At 37.1% G+C, this 20,986-nt stretch overlaps 2 protein-coding genes and 1 long non-coding RNA gene across 18 annotated transcripts in view; 1 reads left to right on the top strand and 2 right to left on the bottom strand.

Moving 5' to 3' along the window:
• Window positions 1-3,847, bottom strand: part of LOC124954283 (titin) — an 86,294-nt gene extending 82,447 nt beyond the window's left edge. Inside the window, exons 1-2 of the mRNA XM_047506951.1 lie at window positions 3,657-3,847; window positions 3,353-3,549 (exon numbers count right to left, since the gene is read on the bottom strand). The gene's annotated coding sequence lies outside the window, so the exon portion shown is untranslated. The remainder of the gene's footprint in view (window positions 1-3,352; window positions 3,550-3,656) is intronic.
• LOC124954297 overlaps window positions 463-20,986 on the top strand; it is a 41,470-nt gene continuing 20,946 nt past the window's right edge. Inside the window, exons 1-2 of the long non-coding RNA XR_007102509.1 lie at window positions 463-3,570; window positions 4,140-4,237. This is a non-coding gene — a long non-coding RNA (uncharacterized LOC124954297). The remainder of the gene's footprint in view (window positions 3,571-4,139; window positions 4,238-20,986) is intronic.
• The window catches only part of LOC124954284 (titin), a 38,040-nt gene continuing 22,579 nt past the window's right edge, over window positions 5,526-20,986 (bottom strand). For 4 of the 16 annotated variants that reach the window (XM_047506962.1, XM_047506969.1, XM_047506966.1 and 1 more), the window contains 19 exons: window positions 20,732-20,898; window positions 20,082-20,366; window positions 19,822-20,002; window positions 19,528-19,745; window positions 19,123-19,407; window positions 18,385-18,559; window positions 16,241-16,581; window positions 15,949-16,177; window positions 15,495-15,692; window positions 15,211-15,414; window positions 14,964-15,127; window positions 11,708-14,818; window positions 11,077-11,299; window positions 9,451-10,278; window positions 8,751-8,936; window positions 8,064-8,591; window positions 7,450-7,565; window positions 7,190-7,370; window positions 5,526-7,112 (listed from right to left, as the gene is read on the bottom strand). In XM_047506962.1, the coding sequence (XP_047362918.1) occupies window positions 7,003-7,112; window positions 7,190-7,370; window positions 7,450-7,565; window positions 8,064-8,591; window positions 8,751-8,936; window positions 9,451-10,278; window positions 11,077-11,299; window positions 11,708-14,818; window positions 14,964-15,127; window positions 15,211-15,414; window positions 15,495-15,692; window positions 15,949-16,177; window positions 16,241-16,581; window positions 18,385-18,559; window positions 19,123-19,407; window positions 19,528-19,745; window positions 19,822-20,002; window positions 20,082-20,366; window positions 20,732-20,898 (7,730 nt within the window). In that variant the 3' untranslated portion in view covers window positions 5,526-7,002. Of the gene's footprint in view, window positions 7,113-7,189; window positions 7,371-7,449; window positions 7,566-8,063; window positions 8,592-8,750; window positions 8,937-9,315; window positions 9,368-9,450; window positions 10,279-10,346; window positions 10,722-11,076; window positions 11,300-11,707; window positions 14,819-14,963; window positions 15,128-15,210; window positions 15,415-15,494; window positions 15,693-15,948; window positions 16,178-16,240; window positions 16,582-18,384; window positions 18,560-19,122; window positions 19,408-19,527; window positions 19,746-19,821; window positions 20,003-20,081; window positions 20,367-20,731; window positions 20,899-20,986 lie in introns of those variants that run through there. The other 12 variants (XM_047506976.1, XM_047506974.1, XM_047506975.1 and 9 more) reach the window with 10 other exon arrangements.

Raw genomic sequence — 20,986 nt, 5'->3', positions numbered from 1 at the left:
TAAGGATTAACTATAGTAGGAAAAAGAAAAAACAAAAAACAATTAAATTGATTAATATATTAGTTAATGCATTTTCATGAATTTCAAATTATTCATAGAAAGATCCGAGAAAATCCTGATTTCTTTTCACTAATTCTTATGTTTTCGATGTAAAAGTAATTGGAGTGTATCGCGTGTATACCTCCTTACTCGAATTATAGACATACGTTTTGTTAAATTCGGCAAAGGAGATATCTATGAGCCAACATGACACGATACGATAAAACGACGCGCGGCTCACGCAGTTCTCGTACTCACTGACAGCCACCCACGCGTCTACGCATTTTCTCCCCCCCCCCCCTCCCCCTCCCCTCCCCTCCTCCACCTTCTCCTCCTCCTCCTCCTCCTCCTCCTCCTTCTTCTTACTCCTTTTCCCGCTTCTCTAAACTTACTCTCGCTCTCGCTTTCTTTTTTTAACAATATATGTTACATTTATTCATTTTTATTATTTCATTATTTACTAATTTATATCAAATGTTCATCATTCTTAATATCATTTAATTTAATTGAACGATATTTTCTCAAAACATCTTTATTCAAGTTAAAAAGCTTCAATTTGCAGAACAAATGTAAAATGCACTTCTTTCTAAATTTTCTCTCTCCTACATTTGTTTTTCTTCCAAAACGCCCCATTTCCTTCTATCTTTATACACGTTAGACTAGTACAATATTTACACACACGCACTCACAACCTTCTATAGACTGTATTTATATCTTTTCCCCGGCTTCTACTTCTCTCCCTTCTTCTTATTCTCAACTCTCTCCTTATCTTTTGAGACACATTTTACATATGACATGGACACGAACATATCGTCGGCGAGAACTTGTCTGGTATCACACCTGTCCGCAATCGTAATCGTCCTTTCTCGTAATATCGATTACAATCGTTATTTCATCTACAGTTGACATTTATATTTATTTTTAATAAATGTAAAAAAGAAGAAAGAAGAAGAGGAAGAAGAAAAAGTCATTGGAATTCAATGATACGAATTTATTGACCTTCGGGCAACCTTGAACGAGAAGAATTTGAATAAAATTTAGAGCTACCAGATTTCAAATTTCTCATAATTATTTCTACTTTCATAGACGAATTTAAGCGCGTCAATCTGGAAAAAGTCAAATCCTTGACATAGTTTCTACCGATTTTGTTGTATAAAACTGGAACATCAACGTGAGATTTGTTAACAGATGACCTGATTGTACGAGACATCGGCATCGCTAGGTAAGCAGAAACAAATTAAAGGAAAAAATAATAAGAAGGAAAAAAGAGAAAATAATAAAATGAAACAAAGAAAAAATAAGAAAGAAAAAAATGCAAGAAATATTGAAAATAATATAAATCAATTAAGCTCAACTCGTACATATCGTACGTAGGCTTTGTTGGCCAAGTTTAGCCATGAACAACCCCTGATGAAAGAGTTTCGAGAGCTCGCCGACGCATTTTGCGGCGACATGTCGCTGACTCGGTCTGCTCTAAACTCGTTCGACGACAACGACGACGACAAGAAGGAGGGACGCGAGTAATAATACTCGTAAGTGAGTACGAACTTGTTGGACGATGCGACGAAGTATCCTTTTAATTCGTTACGAATCACCAGTCGAGTGCGTTTCCTTTTTTTTTCCTTTTTACATTTAACATCGTGTTACTCTTAATGTCCTTCCTTTCGAGTATTATCCAAATATCGAGCTTCGATTTTTAAAATGTCGCGCGCACTTCGCTTCGTAGCACATTTAATCAATACGATTATACGACATTGTTTCTCTCTTCTTTTTTTAATTTGTATTTTTCTTTACTTTTTCATCTTGTAATATGATAGATGTTCGTTCTCACAAAAAGTGTTACACTTTACGTTCTTTCGAATTACGTTTCGGAAATTTTATCGTTTGGTTCAATCAATTTTTGGTATTCGCTCAAATTGATAGGACATTTTAGATAAAAAAAAAGTCAGAATAATTAAGCCAGTTGACAGATCGTTCCTGTATCATGTGAGATTTATGTAGGTATAGGAACGATCTTATCCAACCGTTAGCATTCCGCATCCCGACGAATCGGAGCGAGACACGCGCTGGTCCTCGCAAACTCGCACGGTAAGCGTAACTTACATATGTGTGGTGCCAACGATACTGCTCCACGCTTTATGTATACTTTCTTACACGTATATATATATATATATGTGTGTGTGTGTGTGTGTCTATACATATATTTATTTATTTATTTAGTTATTTAGTTATTTATTTATATATACAGAATGAACCATTTAATCCTAGTAAGCTCAAATATTATTACACACCATCTCTCCGATAAAATAATTACTCGATCGTAAAAATAATCGATGACATTCTTTAGGATATCAAAATTCAATCGTTAAGCGTGTTCAGATCGGAAAAAAAATTATTATTTCTTCGCCTATTTTTCGTTCGATATGATTTAAGAAGAAGAAGAAAAGTTATTAAGGAAAAACAATCACCGAACGATATTTCAATAAAGTAACTCAGAAATTTGAAATGATTATATCGTGCAGGTAAACATATGGTACAGCGTAACCGCGGTTTAAACTGCACTCGTACGAAGTCTCGCTCGTGAGTTGTAGGTCAGATCCAGTCGCGCGAGCGTGTAATTCAGACATTATGCTGGACGGAATCGTTGTACAATACCTTCGGTTTCGTGTTACGAGGTAAAAGAAGGAGAGAGAGAGAGAGAGAGAGAGAGAGAGAGAGAGAGAGAGAGAAAGAGAGAGAAGTCCACCTTACGCTATACCTGTTAGATGTTTCGCAATACATACGACAAAATCCAAGTGGTAGGTAAATAAAATGATTGATATTAGATTTTCATGGTTATTTCGAGCAATCATCGTAAAATGCAAACTTAAAAGAGCGTCCTAGTTGAAAGCTCTCTACCGAAGAAAACTTCAGTAGAATCAAGGAAAGGTGGGTCGAGTATGAATCATCGTTTCACGAAGGTAGAGCAAAGCGCTACCAACGAGCTTCTATTTCGAGATTCGTGAAATATTCGTCGGCATTACTAATCGTGCTTCATCGTGTCTATGATTCAACTCTCCTCCTAAAATCATCGGGCAAGGCTTGAACGCTCATATTGTCCACCTGCTGGTAGACCAATCGACGAGAGCGTGGAATTCTATTTTCGCGGTTCACGGACAACGACGAGTAATCACTGCTAAAACCCTGAATGTGTCCAACCAATCTTTCTTCTTTTTAGATACTTACAATGATATATATATATGTATATATACACACGTGAATCTACATACGTAGATACTTATAATACGTAATATTATGCAAAAATGTACTTTACCGTTTGACTCGATCCTGCGAAATAACTGCGTATGCAAATCATCCTCATTCTCGTCGTCCTGATTGAGGTCGCAATACGTCCCGTTTCTCTCGATATCAGAAAAGTCAAGACGTTTTGGCTTAGCGTACGGTTCTCCTGTCCTCTCGTCGTACTCGTATTCACCGGCACGATTTTCAAGATAACTGCCGTCCTCGCAGCTGCAAAAGCAATTCCGCTTGGTAAACGCACGCCATCGATCGCATTAAAAAAAAAGAAGAAAAAACAGAACATAACGATATTTGACTCTATCTATATTTCCATCTACCTGTAACTAGGTGCCAGTGCAAATTCGTAAATCGATGCGTGTCGATGATTAGTTAGGCTGAGCTTGATTTCTTCTTGAGGTAGAAAGAGATCCTTCAATGCTACGTACCTCGGTGAACATTCCAATAATTCTTCATCGACGGATCGTTCTCGATTGCTCGTGTCATATTGCAAGGATACACCTGAAATCGCGTTTAACGTGGAATAAGGGAAGATTTCTATTTTATTTTCCTTTTTTTCTCTCTTTTTTTCTTTTCCCTTTTATCTTTTTTTTCTTCTTTTGTCTTTTTTTTCTTCCATGCGAATTTGTTCGTTGTTTCTTTTTTGCCTCGGTAGAAGGCACCAACGAAAAGTAAACAAGCGAATCGTTAAGCGCGTTCCTCTCTCTCTCTCTCTCTCTCTCTCTCTCTCTCTTTATCTGTCTTCCTCCTCTACTCGTGTTTAAATCGTTACTCGCTTAAGTAAATAATTTCTTTCGAGGTAGACGACGAGAGGAAGGATGACGTCATCGATGCCGAAACATCGTATTATTCGTTTCCGATCAAAAATCTTTCGTGCAGAACGAATAACAACGCGCTCGAGGTAAGTTGAGTAGAGAAACGTCCAAGTTGACTCGCTCAAGTCGCAATAAACTTACGACGCTTCTAAAGTTCCTCCCGCGAAAATCTCCTCGATCGACATTGCTATTTCTGGCTGTTCCCCGCGTACCAAACCCCCCGGAGATCCTCTATCGTTTCTTTCATTGCGACTCTTTGCTCAAAAATTAAAATTATTTAGAGTGTGATAACGCTCATCGAGACAGTCGGTGATTCTTAAACTCGACTCTTTCGCAAAATTTTAACGATTTATATACGTAATTGCTGCGATCAAATAAATACGAAATTCGTTTGAACAACAGAACAAATAAACGAGAAATTTTATTTGCAATTTTCTCCTTTCCTTCAAATTTTTTCGAATGTTTGACGCAATGGATTTCACGAAGAATCCGTTTTTTCCTTCTTAATTCTCGAAAAAAAAATGAAAAAAAAAAAAAAAAAAGAAAAATAAATAAATAAATAAATAAGATAAACATCTTTGAACAATCGGTATATAGCTTGTTTTCCTTCGTTTATTCTTAGATCGGCAATTCAACATTTCCCTCCGCACTTCCGATTTACCTTGCCGTCTATTTTCATATCTTCCGTTCAGAATTCGTCTACTCTTCGGAGAAAATTTATATCCAAAATAATCCGACTACTTTTTTTCGCCTTTATATCATATAAATTACATTTGCCATGGAACAAAAATGACACGATTGTTATTTTAATAATGTTTCCTTTAATAATGTTGTTTTATCGCATAAAAAATATACTATGTCATTTTTGTTGCAATCGAACGAATAGTTAAATTAAATGATACCTAGTGCAAGTATGTAAGTACGTGCAATAGGTTACCCAGTACCATTAATGATAAGTTAGTAATCTCCAAGTGTTAGTAATGATTCACAGTCTCGATTTTGATGGTGCTCAATGATTATCATTTATAATACGTATGATCGTGCATATTTAATTAAAACTATTTTCTCTACAGAAAATTATTCTACATATTCCCAGAACATTCAACTAATTTGCTATTTTTGACTTTCGATAAATCGTACCTTATCGCTTCTCTCGATTGTGTACATGCAAGACATATGAATATCCATCGCAGACATAACTACATGTAAGTACATGGTTCGTGACTTTTTTTCTTTTTTCTTTTTTTTTCTTTTTGTTTCTTTTTTTTCTTTTTTTTCTTTTTTTTTTTTTTTTTTTTTTTTTTTTTTTTTTTTTTTTTTTTTTTTTTGATACGGAAAGAGCGACAGCAGGGCGGGAAAGAGAAAAATAAATGGTTACACCATAAAACCCAGCTTTTATATTGCAGAGGAAGCACACGTTTATTTACACAGTATATCAATAGCGTTGACGATGATAAGAACATTAACAATGATCTGTTTATGTTTTCGCGAATGCGTTATGACAATCTCGTGTTTCGCCTTCGCCATAAATTCATTTATGTATTTAATCGGAAGAAATTAATGAATATATCGTGGAAACACCAAAAAATTAAAAACATGAGGAACGCAACATATGTCGATCCTCGATCAACCGATTCATTCTTATTTATGCAAGAAAATAACAAATAGTAGTAGTCTTATCGTTCGTCTAGATTTTAAGTAACAAAATGTGACTAGCATTTTTATTCTCGAACAAAAGACTTACTTAGATAAATAAATAGATTTGCTTAATGATTTAAGAAATGTAAATGAACGCTTTTTCAAAATCTTCTCTCTTTTTCTTTTTCTTTTTTTTTCTTTTTCATTTTATTATTTATTTATTTTATTTTTTTCTTTTTTTTTTTTTTTTTTTTTTTTTTTTTTTTTGTTTGAATCTCTGATCGTTTTCTTCTTCTTCTCGTTTCATCTTACAAATATAGAAATATACTCGTAGAATTTCTTTAGCTGCATCTTTTTTATACATATGTGTTACTGTGTAAGTTTGTCGATCTCACGAGAATATAAGATAATTTTTCAAGAAAAATAGAAACAAAGAAAACTATAATTCTAATCTATGACAGGGTGGATGAAAAAAAAAGTTAGGAAAACGATCATGTGCTAAAGAGAAAATAATAAAGAACTGAGAAAAGAGAGAGGGAGAGGGAGAGGAAGAGAGAGAGTGAGATAGATAGATAGAGAGAAAGAAAGAAAGAAAGAAAGAAAGAAAGAGAGCAAGAAAGAAAAAGTGCAAGAGAAATACGCAAGAGAAAAGAAAATAGCCTATCGAAGCGATTTTTTTTTTTCGAAAGTCTTTAGTGTCAGCAACGACAAAAATGCATTGAAAAGAGTTCATGACGCGACTACAAAAAAAATTCACCACCACTTTTCGAAATCACTCGGATTTTTCTCGTCCTCTCACTGATGATTGACTAGAACTCCTCGTCCATATTGCGAAATATTAATAAAAAATACAAAACAATCATACTTTTTGAACTTAAACGAATTGAATGATTTTTGGATTTGACGTTAATTTCTTCTTCTTTACAATCTTTCGAAATGAATAAAATATCATATAATATGACATTGAAATTATTTTCTTGGATTTTCATTTTTTTGGAGTTTCATGAAACATTTAAATAAATGACGATTCGAAGTCCATGGACGACAGAAAGTTAGACATTTTCCACCACCCTCATGACATAAGCTGTACCATTTTTTGCTGTATCTTCGTGTTCTGTTTTTTTTTTTTTTTTTTTTGTTTTTTTTTTTTGTTTTTTCCCTTTTTTTTTTTTTTTTTTTTTTTTTTTAATATACTACCACCTTTTCATCATCATTAAATAGGTGCGTATATTGATCGTCTGTTACCTGGAACCTGCAAGGTAGCGGAAGTTACAGTGGATCCTAAACCGTTTGTGGCAGTACAAGCGTAAGTCCCGGCATCGTCTGAAAAATGTAATATCATAAAAAAGAAAGTAATACACAAGATTTGTAAAAAAAAATTAATCCAATTAATAACGCACCAGGAAAAGCATGAGCGATAGTTAGACGACAAACACCATTTCTGTAATGTATTTCAAAATTGGAAGAATTTTCAATAATTCTACCATCCTTCGACCACAAGATATTTGGTTGTGGTTCTGCCTGGACAATGCACTCGAATCTCGCGGTTTGTCCACTCACAACAGCGATATCTCTCAGAGGCTAAAATCATCAATTATACCAAATTTCAACTTCAAACGGTCTCGTTTCAATGAAGCAACAAGTCCAAAAAATAATTTACCGTGATAAAGAGAGGAGCCTTCTTTGGCAATATTTCAAGATAAGGCTGGATCACTTCTTTAGTAGATGCGACTCCGTTACTCGTTGGCCATGGCGAACCTGTTAAATTAAACATGACTAAAATAAAAGAAAAAATAAATGAGTATAACTTAACAACCATACCACTTTCTAGATAGACAGCCTCAGAAGCTTACGGATAAAGCAATGATAGATAAACTGCTTAAAGAAAAACCGACTTTTCATGGGAAATCACAAATTTCATGCCTAAATAATAATGCATAGAGTTAGTCAATATTGAGTTTCTCTCTTCGTAAATCCAATAAGCAAATTTTCTGATGTTCTTGCAAATGCAAAATGCCCTGCTAAAACAATGACCAATTCTCATGCAAAGAGAAATTAGTTTTGTAACGTTTTAACGCTATAAAACGTTCCGAAATGCTATTCCGAAATATTCGAAATATATGTGTCTATAGTGCAATGCCTCAAGCGAATTCCAGTGGAAAAAAATCAGCAAAAGTGCAAATGCATGAAATCAAGCAGAAAATGTCTCTGAAATGGCAATAGATATGATCGAACATAACAATAAAAGGCAAGGCGTCGAAGGCAGGTATATACCTGCAGAATCCACGTTGCTAGGTGGTCCAGTGGCGCTACTGTATCGGGGAGAGAGACTCGGCAAGCTTGGACTGAGGGAAAGCGGACTAGGCGTGGTGTAATCCCATCTGGACGGTGACGGTGAACAAGGTATAACGAGACTCGGTGGTGGTGGCATAGTGTCTCCACCAACGCCAGGATATCTTCTTCTAGCGTTCTTCGTATCCTCGGCTTCAGAAAATTCGCTCTCGGACGTTGGTTCCCATTTTACTGTTTTCGAAGGGCCAAACTTAGTCGTAGCAGATTTAGTCGAACGAGTCGAGGACGACGACGTAGTCGTTCCCTTTTTCGCATAACCGTTTTCCTTCTTGGTGGTAAATTCATGAACGATAGGCACCTCGATGTCGCTAGCTCGTCTTTGGCCCTGAATCGTTTTATTGGTACTAGTGATGGTCTTCTTACCCTCGCCAGGTAAAACGATTCCAAATTCATAGCCGAAGTCATACTTGAAATATATTAGTCCAGTATCCGGATCGATTTGCTTCATCCCTGTAGTCGTTGAGTGACGATAAACTTATATATACTTGTATTAATTCGTCTTTGAAATTTATTCACTACAATAACTTCGTAACTTTTAACAATTGACATTAACTCTAGAGTGAAATATATTTTATGTGTTTTATGTAAAAGTCATATGTCTGTGTTTACCGTGTTCAGCAACTCGAGATTCTTCTCTATACGTCCGCGGCTCGTCACTGTCGCTAACACGACTCTCAGCAGGATGTTTTAGGATTGGTTTACCTTGCTTCAGATCCGACTGGATGTCACTTACGAATTTTTCGGTCTTGGATTTGAAGGTACTCGTCATATCGCTCATGTGACGTGACGCCACGTCTACGGATGTTTCAGATTTTTCGTGTTACGGGATATGAGCTTGTCAGCAAATTTTTAAAAAGACAAAAAACAAGGAACGTGTAAATGGAGAAGAAAGAAAGATAAAAAGAAACAGAAGAAATAAGAAGATGAGTATAGAAAAAATAGAAAATGTAAAATAAGCTGAAGTGAATAATGATATAATGCAATAATAAAAGAAATTAAAAAAATATGAAATTAAAAGACAATAAGGTGTAACGCGTTGTTGTTGTTGTTGTTGATGATGATGATGATGATGATGATGATGATGATGATGATAGAAAAATGTGTAAGAAAATAAAATAACACGCAATTATTTTTACATAAAAGCGACATAACTATCTACGAGTGTAGTAATTACAATTTTTGTATCCGTCCTCCAATCAACGTCATATTTTACAGTACTGTACAAACTGAAATAATTTGGCTATTGAGAAAAATGATTTTTGCACCGAATATAAAAGTAAAGTAAAAAAATCTTATGAAATGCCCTTACGATTGGCAGCTTTTTTGACGTCGTTCCTGGATACGAAACCGAATTCAGGAGGTGAGCCAGGCTGCAAAACTTGTTCGTCTTGCCTCGAAAATGGCGGCTGTTGAAACTTCTGTGCCTCGAGCTTGCTCGTTTTGATCTCATCGCGTAGCTGAGTCATCGACGTTTGTCTTTTCATCGGTGGTGGACCGGTATCAAATTCCAATGGTGAAACCACGTGTTCTTGTCTAACCGGAAGGCTGCTCGACCTAATACTTTTCCCAGAAGGAGGTTGAACTCTTCTGTATCTTGGATCCTCCGAATCGCTATCTGCAGGTGCCCACTTTGGTCTAATTCTGCTGGAATCAACGTCACTCTCGTAATCGGACTCTCTGAATTGGCCCTGTACAAACTTCTTAGGAGTCGGTACGCGGTAATAGGATTTCTGTTGTTTTTGCGTTTTCGTTGAATCAACAGGACCAAGATCGCTTGTCGTTTTCTGTCCATCACCGAACTTGATGACCCGACTAGTCTGTTCAACTGTGACGATTCTTCTGCTATTTTCCGTTGATTCATCCATTCGAACTGTTTTCCTAGTTTCCGTACCAATTGCGTTATGATAAGGCATTCCCGCGCGTGCTTCGTAATACGTTTCTTGACCATGAGGTGGAGCGTAAGCGATTTCAGGTGGAGAACCAGGTAATAAAACTTGCTTTATCTTGGTCGGTGTAACGATCGATCTATCTTCTATCCGACTTTCTTGCTCGACCTCTTTCATTGATGTTCTTTGATCAAAGCCCGATGACGTTTCTTCGATTCTTTTTTCTGATGGTGTTGCCACGATCGGTTTTCCTACGTAGAAAATATTTCCCGGGTGACCTCGATCAAAAGAGGATTCGATAAAAGAAAGAAGGTCATACTTTTGGACATTATTTGGACCATTTTCACGTCTGCTCTTCTATTGGCTTTGCACCCTTAACAGCATCTTACAGCCATTGCGTATGATTTCAAGTTATACGATATAATTCTTTTGGGAGAATTAAATCCCGCAACGATGAAGTTAATTATTGACAGAAGAGAACACGAAGAGAAGAAAGCAGGAAAAGAGCGATGAAATTGGATATACATGTTTGAAGCCTTAGAAAGAAAAGCTGGGGGTTAACTAACGTACGTACTTATAGTAGCCAAGAAGTAAAGATAGAGAGACAAGCGAAGCAGGAAGATAGGAGAACTTGTCTCGCGAGGTTTACAACGAGAGGAGAAGAAAGCTTGCCGGGAGGTCTACTTGTTGTAAGCTGGAAAAAAGTTGCAAAGTAAGACTCCTATTAGGGTCAACTTCTAATTATTTTTCACCTGTACGATCGATTCACTTTATATCCTGATTGAACAACCTACCCGATTATATTTTAAAAGGATTATCCCATCACCATCCTTAGTATTATAATTTACGGAATAAAGAAGTCAAAGGAAGTAGAAAATATCAAATCTAGTGCATAGAGTGCTACTTCTATGTCAAGAAATATTTACATCAGAGCAATTATAGACACGTATGTATAGGTACATTTAGAATGGTACTATCTAATATGGTGAGTTATATATATATCTTTATCGTATTGGACAAGTAAATTATTATTTGAATTTAAAAAATACCTGAACCAGTTAAGGTAGATTTCACTGGTTTGAAAGAACGATCATCGGTCTCGGTACCGCGGGGTTTCCAGACAGACGAGATTCTACCATCGTAATCGCTTTCGTAATCACTCTCACGAAATTCGCCCTTGACAAATTTGGAAGGGCTTGGAGAGGGTGCCTGTACTTTCCGCGTTGTATCCATTTTCCGATGCGAAGAGAGATCCGTAGTATAAACTGTCTCCTGTAGAGAAATAATATATTCGAGGTAAGAAATAAATCCCCGATAATAAATCCACGATCATTCTCTAATTAGCAAAATCTTAACTCTCATTTCATCTATGCAAAGCTCAAGACGATCGACCAAGAAAAAAGAAAAAAAAAAAAAAAAAAGAAGAAACAAAAATGATCTAAACACAGGTTAACATTAGCTTTCTATTTGTGTGCACTAAGAACACTCTTGAGGTAAAGCATATCTTTCATGCACAAAAACATCACTCCAAAACAGTAATACTGTAAATATTTCTGTAATGTTAATCAATTGATATCTTGGGATTTAATTGTTAATTGCTTATTGAGGAGATACAAAATATACATCTACATAATTGCACAAGGAACACGCAAAACAAAAAGACGCAGAAACACGTCGAACCTTCGCAGTTTTTAACTTAGTGGGCTCGGTTCCACTCGATGAAGAATATGTCTTCTCGATAAATGACGTTCGCTGATCGACGACAGGTTTTTGGCTTGATAAGGAACTAGGAGGTGGAGGTGTAGTAGCTGGAGCGAAAGACGATACTTCTTTCTTATGTTGTTCGTGACTGTGATAACTTTTACTTTCAAAGTATTCAGATTTGCTCTCGGAATAGGACGTGCGAGATTCTATGTGCGAGCTTGCCGAACTGGTAGAACCATCGTGTTTTCCAAAACTTTTTTGAATGGTAATATTTGAAGCTTTTTGTTGTAATGGCTCATCCGTATCCGCCATATAACCACTCTCTTGTTGGAAGGTTTTCACCTTAAACTTTGGAGACTCTGGTTTCTTCGTTGGTGGAGACTTAGGTGCTTGAGATTTGCTGATTGGTTGAACGTAAATTGGTGGAGAACCTGGCTTTAAAACGACAGGAGGAGAACCTTGAGCTTGACTAGGCTGATAATTTGGTTGCTGTTTCGTTTCCTTTTCGTGTCGTTTGAAAATTGTTTTCTTATACATTTTCTGTTGAGTTTCTTCGGTTAATACGGATTTGGACGGACCTGAGAATTCTACCGGAGGAATATCAAATTTGGAAGGAGGTAATGGTTCCGGTTCCGTTGATCTTGGTCTAGTGGTTTGTTTGGGAACCGGAGCTTGTACTCTACGATAACGTGGCTCCTCGCTGTCGCTTTCGTAAGGTCGCCATTTTGGCTTGACATGAATTTCTATGTCCGATTCGTAATCACTTCCGAAAGTTCCTTTAACAAATTTAGTTGGCGTTACAGGTGGCAAAAATTTCGTGGCTGGTTTAGTTACCGTCGGCGATGGAGATGGTTTGAACGGAAAAGGTTCTAAATTATCCAAAAGAGATTGTTTCGCGGGAATAGGCGGCGGAGTGATTCGAACATCTTTGGGTGGTAGAACCGGTGGTGGTGGTGGTGGTGGTTCTTCCTTTTTTTGCGAAACTGGTGGTGGTATAGTTCTAATAGCGCCCGGTGGAATTTTAGCTGGCTTAGTCTCTAATGACATTTCTAGCGTTTTCTCGATCTTCTCTATTTTTTTCTCTTTTATCGTCGGTGGTGGCACATAGCCAATTTCCGGCGGTGGACCAGGTTCCAAAATAACCGAATCATACGAATGAGATTCGGTTGTCATGGAAGAAGATTCCTGCGGTAGGACAAATATTTTTTTCGGTGGTTCGACACTTTTCACTAATCCAGGTGCTTTTAAATCCGTTTCCACTGGCCAAGGACTTTTTAATGAAAACTCTTCGATTGTTTTTTCGGAACTTGCCTGTTTCTGGATGTCGTATTCCGATGTATACTTTTCATGCATCGATTTTTCTTGAATCGTATTAATGGCATGATCGACTTTAATAGTTTCAGCCTTATAAATAATCGGTTTTACCTTGGGCGGCGAAGGTGCTCTTTCTATAACTTTCTCCATCGATTCCTGTTTCGAACTCCAAGAACGTTTTTCTAAGGTACTCGAAGACTCCATACTTGTCCTTTTAAAACCTCCGTCTGACGTATGTTCAGTTTCCTGTTTAAATTCTTTCGTCGAGCTCTTATAATCTTCTCCGGGGAATTGTTTAGGCATAGTCGTAGTAGAATCACTCGGTGGTGGCCAAGATTTTCGCGTGGCGTCTGTACATTTTTTTGCCCATGACTTTTCCATCGCTAAACCATCGGCAGAAGGTCGCGGTGAAGTTGATCGTAATATCTCTTGATGGCTGGATGCGGCAGAGTGACATCTGTACTCGGAAATATCCGTAGATACATGTGATCTAGTTTCTATATCCGATGACGACGACCAGGGTCTTGGAGGTGATGGTGGTCTAACAACACTCGGTGCTGGAACGAACTTTGGCGCTTCGATTTTTTCTTCCTTCAAGATCTTACTGTCCTTTTTCTCATGAACATCTTTCTTAATGCATATCTCTTCAATGACTTCCTTTTTTTCAAGCTCAAATGGTGGGGCTGGCATTGCAGAGGGCTTCCTCGTAATCTTAGGACTCTCTACAACTTTTTGAGGAGTTATAGGAAATATTTTCACACCACCAACCGGTGCGTCTATAGGAGATAAAGTTTTTTCAAAAGATTCTTGAAGTTGCTTCGCCTTGAGTGGTACCTCAGGGCTCTTTTTTTTAATCTCTTCGGGCTTAGGCATGTATCCTATTTCCGGTGGTGGTTCCGGTACCAGAGTGAATCCTTCCGTCATTGTTTCGGTACTTTCAGATTGAGCTTTTAATCTTGAAATCGTTTCGATTATCGGTGGTCCCGATACAGTGATATCTTCCAAAAGCGTCTTTTTCGTCTCTAACGGTGGTAATTTGTATTCCTCGTATGGAAAATCAAATAATTTATTATCTACTCCGCGCGACGAGGATCCGTATTCCAACTTGGTAAAAATATCTTGGACAGATTTCTTAGTCGTTTGAAAGTCCGTCGGTTTCGGCTCAGGCTTTTTTATCTCCTGAAAAGCGGTGGATCGTTCGTAATTTTGCGTTAGCTTTCCAACCTTTACTTCATGACCCTTTCCATCGGCATCATCGATCAACTTAATCATTTCTTTTGGTCTCTTCGGTACACTCTCACTTTCCTTCGTAATAGATTCAAAGAAACTTAATGCATCTTTTCTCGCGATAGTCGAAGTTTCTATATTCTCGTTTTCGATTTTCGTCGCTTCTTCCACGGTCACAGACTTTGGCTCGATAAATTTAGAACTGATTTCTTCTTGGGTAACTTGCTTTACCGTGGTCGTTAGCTCGGGACGAGCTCTCGGTTCGATTATCGGCGGAGTTTTATGTTCTAACTTCATGTGGAACTTTTGCTCCGATTTAGTCTCGGTTTGATGAGTTTCAAACGTTGACGAGATCGTTTCCGATCGACAACTTTTCATCTCTGGCTCTTCGATTACTTGGGTCGTACGGATTGTGGATAAGGTAGATGCTGAAGCTGGACTTGGAGTTGGAATAGTTTTTAAAATAGAACTTGGCTGGATCGTTGTCGCTGCTACTTGCTCTGTCTTCAAAGTTGCTGACGGTACATCGAACTTTTTTACGTCAGGCTACATACAAGTATATACATTTTTTTTTATATAATTAACTCTTACACTTATGTAAACAATTTTCATTCAGAATTTTAATATATTGTCCCTAATATATATATATATATATATATATATACAACCCTGCGAGAAAAGCAACACTTACTTGGATAATCTTTTTATCTTGAACATTCTCATAAATAACCGTCTTGTGAACTTCCGTCATAGTGTCGGGTGTAGGTTCGAACACAGCAAAATCTGCTATACTTTGAGCTTCACCGCCAGCATTAGTCGCACGTACCATATATTTTCCGGCATGTACTTTCTCAGCTGAAAATATAAATAATACGTATAATATTTGACAAAATAAATGTGGCTAGCACAACAATTTGAGAATTGTAATCACAATTTACCTTTATCGATCTGCAATATGTAACAATTGCCTTGTTGTCTTATTCTCAATGCGGGTGGTTGTTCTTTGACAGGAACGTCATCTTTGTACCAAATAACTGTAGGCTCTGGAGTACCAGTGATTTCAACTTCCATAAGAACACGATCGCCACGTTTCACAACTTGTGCTTGTAATCGTCTACCGAATACAGGTGGGAAGATTGTTTCTGAAATATCATTATACTCGTTATTCTTCATACGTCGACGATGATTTTTAATGAAGTATCATTATTATCGGATTACCCACTTTTGACCACCAGATCAGCAGTACTGCTCGCTGATCCACATTCATTGCTGGCAGTGCAAGTGTAACGTCCGGCATTTTTCACGTTGACATTTTTCAACTCTAAGCGTACGTGATTATGAGCATAACTCGTCTTGGCACCGTCCTTAGATTGTAATTCCTGTCCGTTCTTTGACCAAGAAATATTCGGTTGCGGATAGCCTATATAAATCAATGAGCGAACATAGTTATTAATAACCCGATGATCGTTGAACGACGAAAAGAAATGAAAACGAATTCCTTTTATAAAATCTTTCACGACTTGTTATAATGTGAGGCCGCATTTCATAATAAGTGATCACAAATTTCGAGCAAAGTGCAATGGCCATGAGATTTGCCAAAAAAAAAAAAAAAAAAAAAAAAAAAAAATAATAACATGCAATTCACAACAAGTTAGCATCAAATGTATTCTTCTTACCATCAACAATTCCTTCGACGACAACATCAGCGCCTTGATCCACGATCATTCCTGTTAACGGCGAAACGAATCTCGGTGCTGTTGATTTCCTAGTTGGCTTTTGAACTTGCATAGTCTTCCCATCACGTTTTATACCTTCCTCGCCTTGAGACACCACAACAGTCTTCTCCTGTCGAATTTCACCTGGCTGATCTTGGACAATCTTTTCGAACTCCTCGACTTTCTGTGACTGATGAACAATACATTCTTCTTATAGCCATTGCGAAAGATTTCTGCGAAGAAAATATATTACCTGAACAACAGGAGGAGCACCATTTTCAGAAGTTGACTGTTCGGTACTGTGAACAGTACTTTTCACGGTAACGCTGGTAGGTTCCTGTCCGGGTGTTGCCGTTGACGAGGACATCATCGATGATATAAACTCCTTCTTCGTGGACGTATGAGTTGTCGTAGATTCCGTAATGGTTTGTGACATTTTAGTTAGAATTTGACTGCCTAATCCTCCTTCGTCCGACATCTTTTCAGCCGAGAAATGTTTGTCGCTACTACTTGCCGCGTGCATGTCTTCGACAGGTTTTACTTCGACTAACTCAAGTACTCTTTCTATACCTTCCTCCTTTTTCGGCCCGATATCTAACAAGGATGATTAATCGTGATGTCTATCATTAGACACATCGTGTTTTTTTTATTAGTAATCGACCTTCGTCGTAGACATCGCCCACATTTCGATTGAAAAATTACTCGTAATATCACGTAACGATACGTGCATAAACAACAATCAAAATATCTCAAGATATTTATATATTATCTGAATTCTACATTGATCGATCTGTAATATATCAATCGTTATTTGTTATTTGACAGGGAATCTATTATATACGGATCGATTCTTTTAAATCATGAATTTATTAATAGTTGGCACGATTAAACGTGTGCTCAAACTCAAATGTGGAATTTGTCGAGGTTGCGCAATTCAAGTACAAATATCACAGATATACGGAAAAGTATTTCATAATTGAGAAAGATAACTTTTAAAATTGTTACGAACAATGAGCAAATGCGAAAAGTATAAGAGCTTGCTACATAATCCTTCCGATCTTCTCTGATTTCTGGTTTATTGCTATTTGAGTGAAACCAAATGCCTTGGCCAGTTACCAAAATGCATACGGTTAAACTCTTAAAGATCAGGGAATGCATTTCGATGTATCTAGATCACAAATGCAAATCTGACCTGTCCTGGATAAGCTAAATTAATCATGGACATTCTGTAGGCGTTGATTTATATTATTGTTTTTTATTGGAATGCCTAAAATATATTTGATAAATCCTAAACAAAGAATTTACCGATTCTTTTTGTCTTGATATTCTTTATCAAGGTTCAATGTAGTGTCGTTCGTAAAGTGTCTTAATAGAAGCTTGACTCCCAGAAGAAGGAGCAGTTAAATTCTCGGCGTTAGCGACTCTAGACTAAGCTACGTACTGGGTATTCGTGCCGCCGACAAAAATAACACGGTTTCTACATGTATCGTATACGTGTACGTGTACGTGTCTTTGAAAGAGAAAGAAAGAGAGACGAAGAGACGCTCGAAAAGCGTGGACTGACTTAACTTGCAAACGTACATACATACATACATACATACGTATATACATACATATGTATAAAAAAAAAAAAAAATACGGAACTGTCTTACGTTATAGGAAGATAAATCAATTGGTATATATTGTTCCGACGTTATAATAATTAAATTTGAAATATCTACATAGTGAGCGACAAAATTTGTAACAGTTTTGGAATTATAAGAAATCTACTTATAGTCATGACTCAAAGTAATGTCTCATAGCGGCGATGGAAAAGATACGGAAAAGAAGAATTTCTTCAACTGCACCCACGGTTAAAAATAAATTCGTCGTTTGAAGAGCGCATGCGCGATGCTCGCTCACCCACAATATTGGAATCATCCAATATTGTTTGAGCAATAAAAATTGACCGGGTTCTTATCCCATCAAACGGACAAGTAGAATAAAAACGGAAAGTAGACGTAATTATTCGGACGAGGCAATCGATGAAAAAAATCGAATCGTACGGCCAATCAAAAATAGTGCGAACCTATCAAATTTCAAAAGGGTAGGCAGCTGTGTCACGATGTCATATAATTCTCGGGCGTTAAATCGGACTTTTGCCTCGCCGATACTCGTGAATGAAATTTTCAATAAGAAGCTCTTGCTCAGAAATAAGAGTATTAATAACTCGTGGCACCATTGCCCATATCGTTGTTATTTTGCCATCGCCATTCTCGATGAGGGTGCAATAGACTCGATAATAAAATAGAAACAAAATAGAAAAAAAAAAAAAAAAAAGAAAAAATAGGATAGATTGGATATATAAAAAAAAAAAAAAAAAAAAAAAAAAAAGAAACGATTTAAGATGAAACTCACCGATTTCTAATTTGGCGTTACAGGTCGCTTTACCGGCGGTGTTCTCCGCCACGCAAGATATTGTCCCAGCATGCGAACTTTCGGTTTCTGGTATCGTCAGTACCTGCCGATCGCCACTAACGGAGACCAAGAAATCTTTTCCATGGACCGGTCGATCGTTGAACAACCACTGAATCTAAATGTCGAGTAGAAATTTATTCTTTTTTGCCTTGTTTTCTTTCTTGTTCGTTTTTCGTATTATCTTTTTCCTTTTTTCTTTTTTCTCCTTATGTTCTCAATCAACGAATCATCTTCCCGATGATTCGCACGACGACGCGTCGTACGAACTTCTGCCGAGTTTTTCCGCTCGCGGACGCGCTCGCAGATTTTCAAACGTGATACATTGTACGAGGTTTAAATATAACCCGGTAGCACGAAATTACTCTTTGGTCGGTTACCTCTTAACAGGCTGGCCAACTTTCGAAGGCTAGTCGATTCGAGATATCGAAGAAAAGATTTCATTGCGAACAAGTTCGGTTTCTTTGGAGGATCCGCGCGCTAGCTTGACCTTCGACCATCGATTAGTATCGCTTATAGCGTTGGTCATAAGTGATCGTCTGTTATTGTTTATTCTTTATCGTTAATTGAACGAACGAGAGACTAGAAATTATTCTATGCTCAATGATCATCCTACATTTTCATCCGAATCATTTATTATTTTATTATTAACTGATAAAAATGATAATATATAAAGTCTACCTTAGGTGCAGGTTTTCCAATGGCAATGCATTCAAATTTTGTAGATACCCCTTCTGGTACGAGCCTACTCGTAAATCGTTCCTTGAAACTCGGTGGTATCAATTTCTCTTCCATTTTGACAAATTCTTCTTTTTTCCTGAAGTCACTCAACGATCGTACGACCAATCTGGCAAAAGCCTTAGCCTCTCCGCAAGTATTCGTAGCCTTGACCACATAATTACCTTTATCTTCTGGAATGGCTGATAAAATCTTCATCGTAATCGTACCATCCTCCTTTTGTTTTATCTATCAAAGTAAAAGAATAATATTAATCAGCAAATTGAGATAAAAGAATTAAATGGAATAAAAAAAAGAAAAAAAAAAAAAAAAAATATATATATATATATATATAGAATAAGAACTCACCAAGATTCTCTTGTCTGGTATGATTTCACTGTTGTCAAAGTACCATTTGACTTCTGGTTTCGGTTCACCAGTCACTGCACATTCAAAACTCACATCCTCACCTTCGGCTACCAAAGAATCAGTCGGCAATTTCACAAATTTTGGTGGTGAATTAGGTATTGCTGATTCGGAAGCTTGTTTGTCCTTTGAGTCCACGTCTTCTGAATGACGAGAAATTGCTAATATAATTCAAGCCTTTAAATTAAATCTATTAGATCCTACCATATTTCATGATATTTTGCGAGCTCAACTTACGTATAACTTTTAATGTACACTGACTAGACGTTTCACCGCCAGAATTAATGGCGACCACCCTGTATACTCCGGCATCATCTACGAAAGCTTCATGGATAATCAAGGAGCACTTGTCGCCTTGAAATAATAATTGAAAATCTGCCGATTCCTTCACGGGCTTATCATTGTGATACCAGATTACCTAGAGCAGTCAAGTTTCGTTAATTATCAAAGTTCGTAAGAAAATTAGTGTATCAAAATCAATGGGATAGACAATTCACCTCGGGTTCAGGTTGGCCAACTATAACACAATCCAACCTGACCGTGTGCCCTTCGACAACTTCATGATCCTTCAGACGAAGTTGAATTTTCGGTTCTGTGGGCTCCATGTCACTGCAGGCGAATTCGGAATCACTGGTTTCACGAGGAAGACGTCCTTTCACTGATACATTGCACGATACACTAGCTTCGCCTACATCATTTTTAGCTATCACCGTATAACATCCAGCATCTTTCGGAAAAGCTTCCGAAATGATCAAACTCGTTCGACCACTCTCCGTTTGAATCTGAAAGGATTATTTCGAAATGTCATTGATTCGAATGATTTAGAAAAGCGTTTCTCGACTTACGATATTGTCAAATGTTTTAATGGACCGCAAAAAATGATAACTACTATCATAGGTCAAAGCGGGGATATATTATCGCAGTAAGAGTTATATCATTAAAATAATATAATACAATGACTCCAATCTATCAGGTTCTTCAAAATGTTATATTATAAATATTTGAGCCGCGGTACCATTACAAACAAATGTATTGGGCCGCGGTATCATTACAAACAAATGTATTGGGCCGCATGGTAAAAAGAAATGCTGATATAGAGAACAAGTAACAGAAGGAAAGTAAACTTTATTGATGAAGGAATAATTACTTTCGTGTGAATGGTCTCATCTATCGGCTTTCCATCGTGTGTCCAAGATAATCGTGGTATTGGATTACCGGTAGCTTCACATTCTAGTTTTACTCTCTGTCCTGCTCTCGCCATCGCGTTCGATAATGGTGTCAAGAAATAAGGTTTCTCCGTAGACGTTTCCATTGCTATAACAATGTCAATATATTTATATATGAATATAGCACGCGAAATCGTATTATAAAAGAAATATGATTGCAAACGAAATTATTGCTT

This window comes from Vespa velutina, chromosome 15 (genome assembly GCF_912470025.1).
Source record: "Vespa velutina chromosome 15, iVesVel2.1, whole genome shotgun sequence".
NCBI lineage: Eukaryota > Metazoa > Arthropoda > Insecta > Hymenoptera > Vespidae > Vespa > Vespa velutina.
Note: the sequence above shows the minus strand (reverse complement) of the source record. Positions and strands in the feature narration are given on the sequence as shown.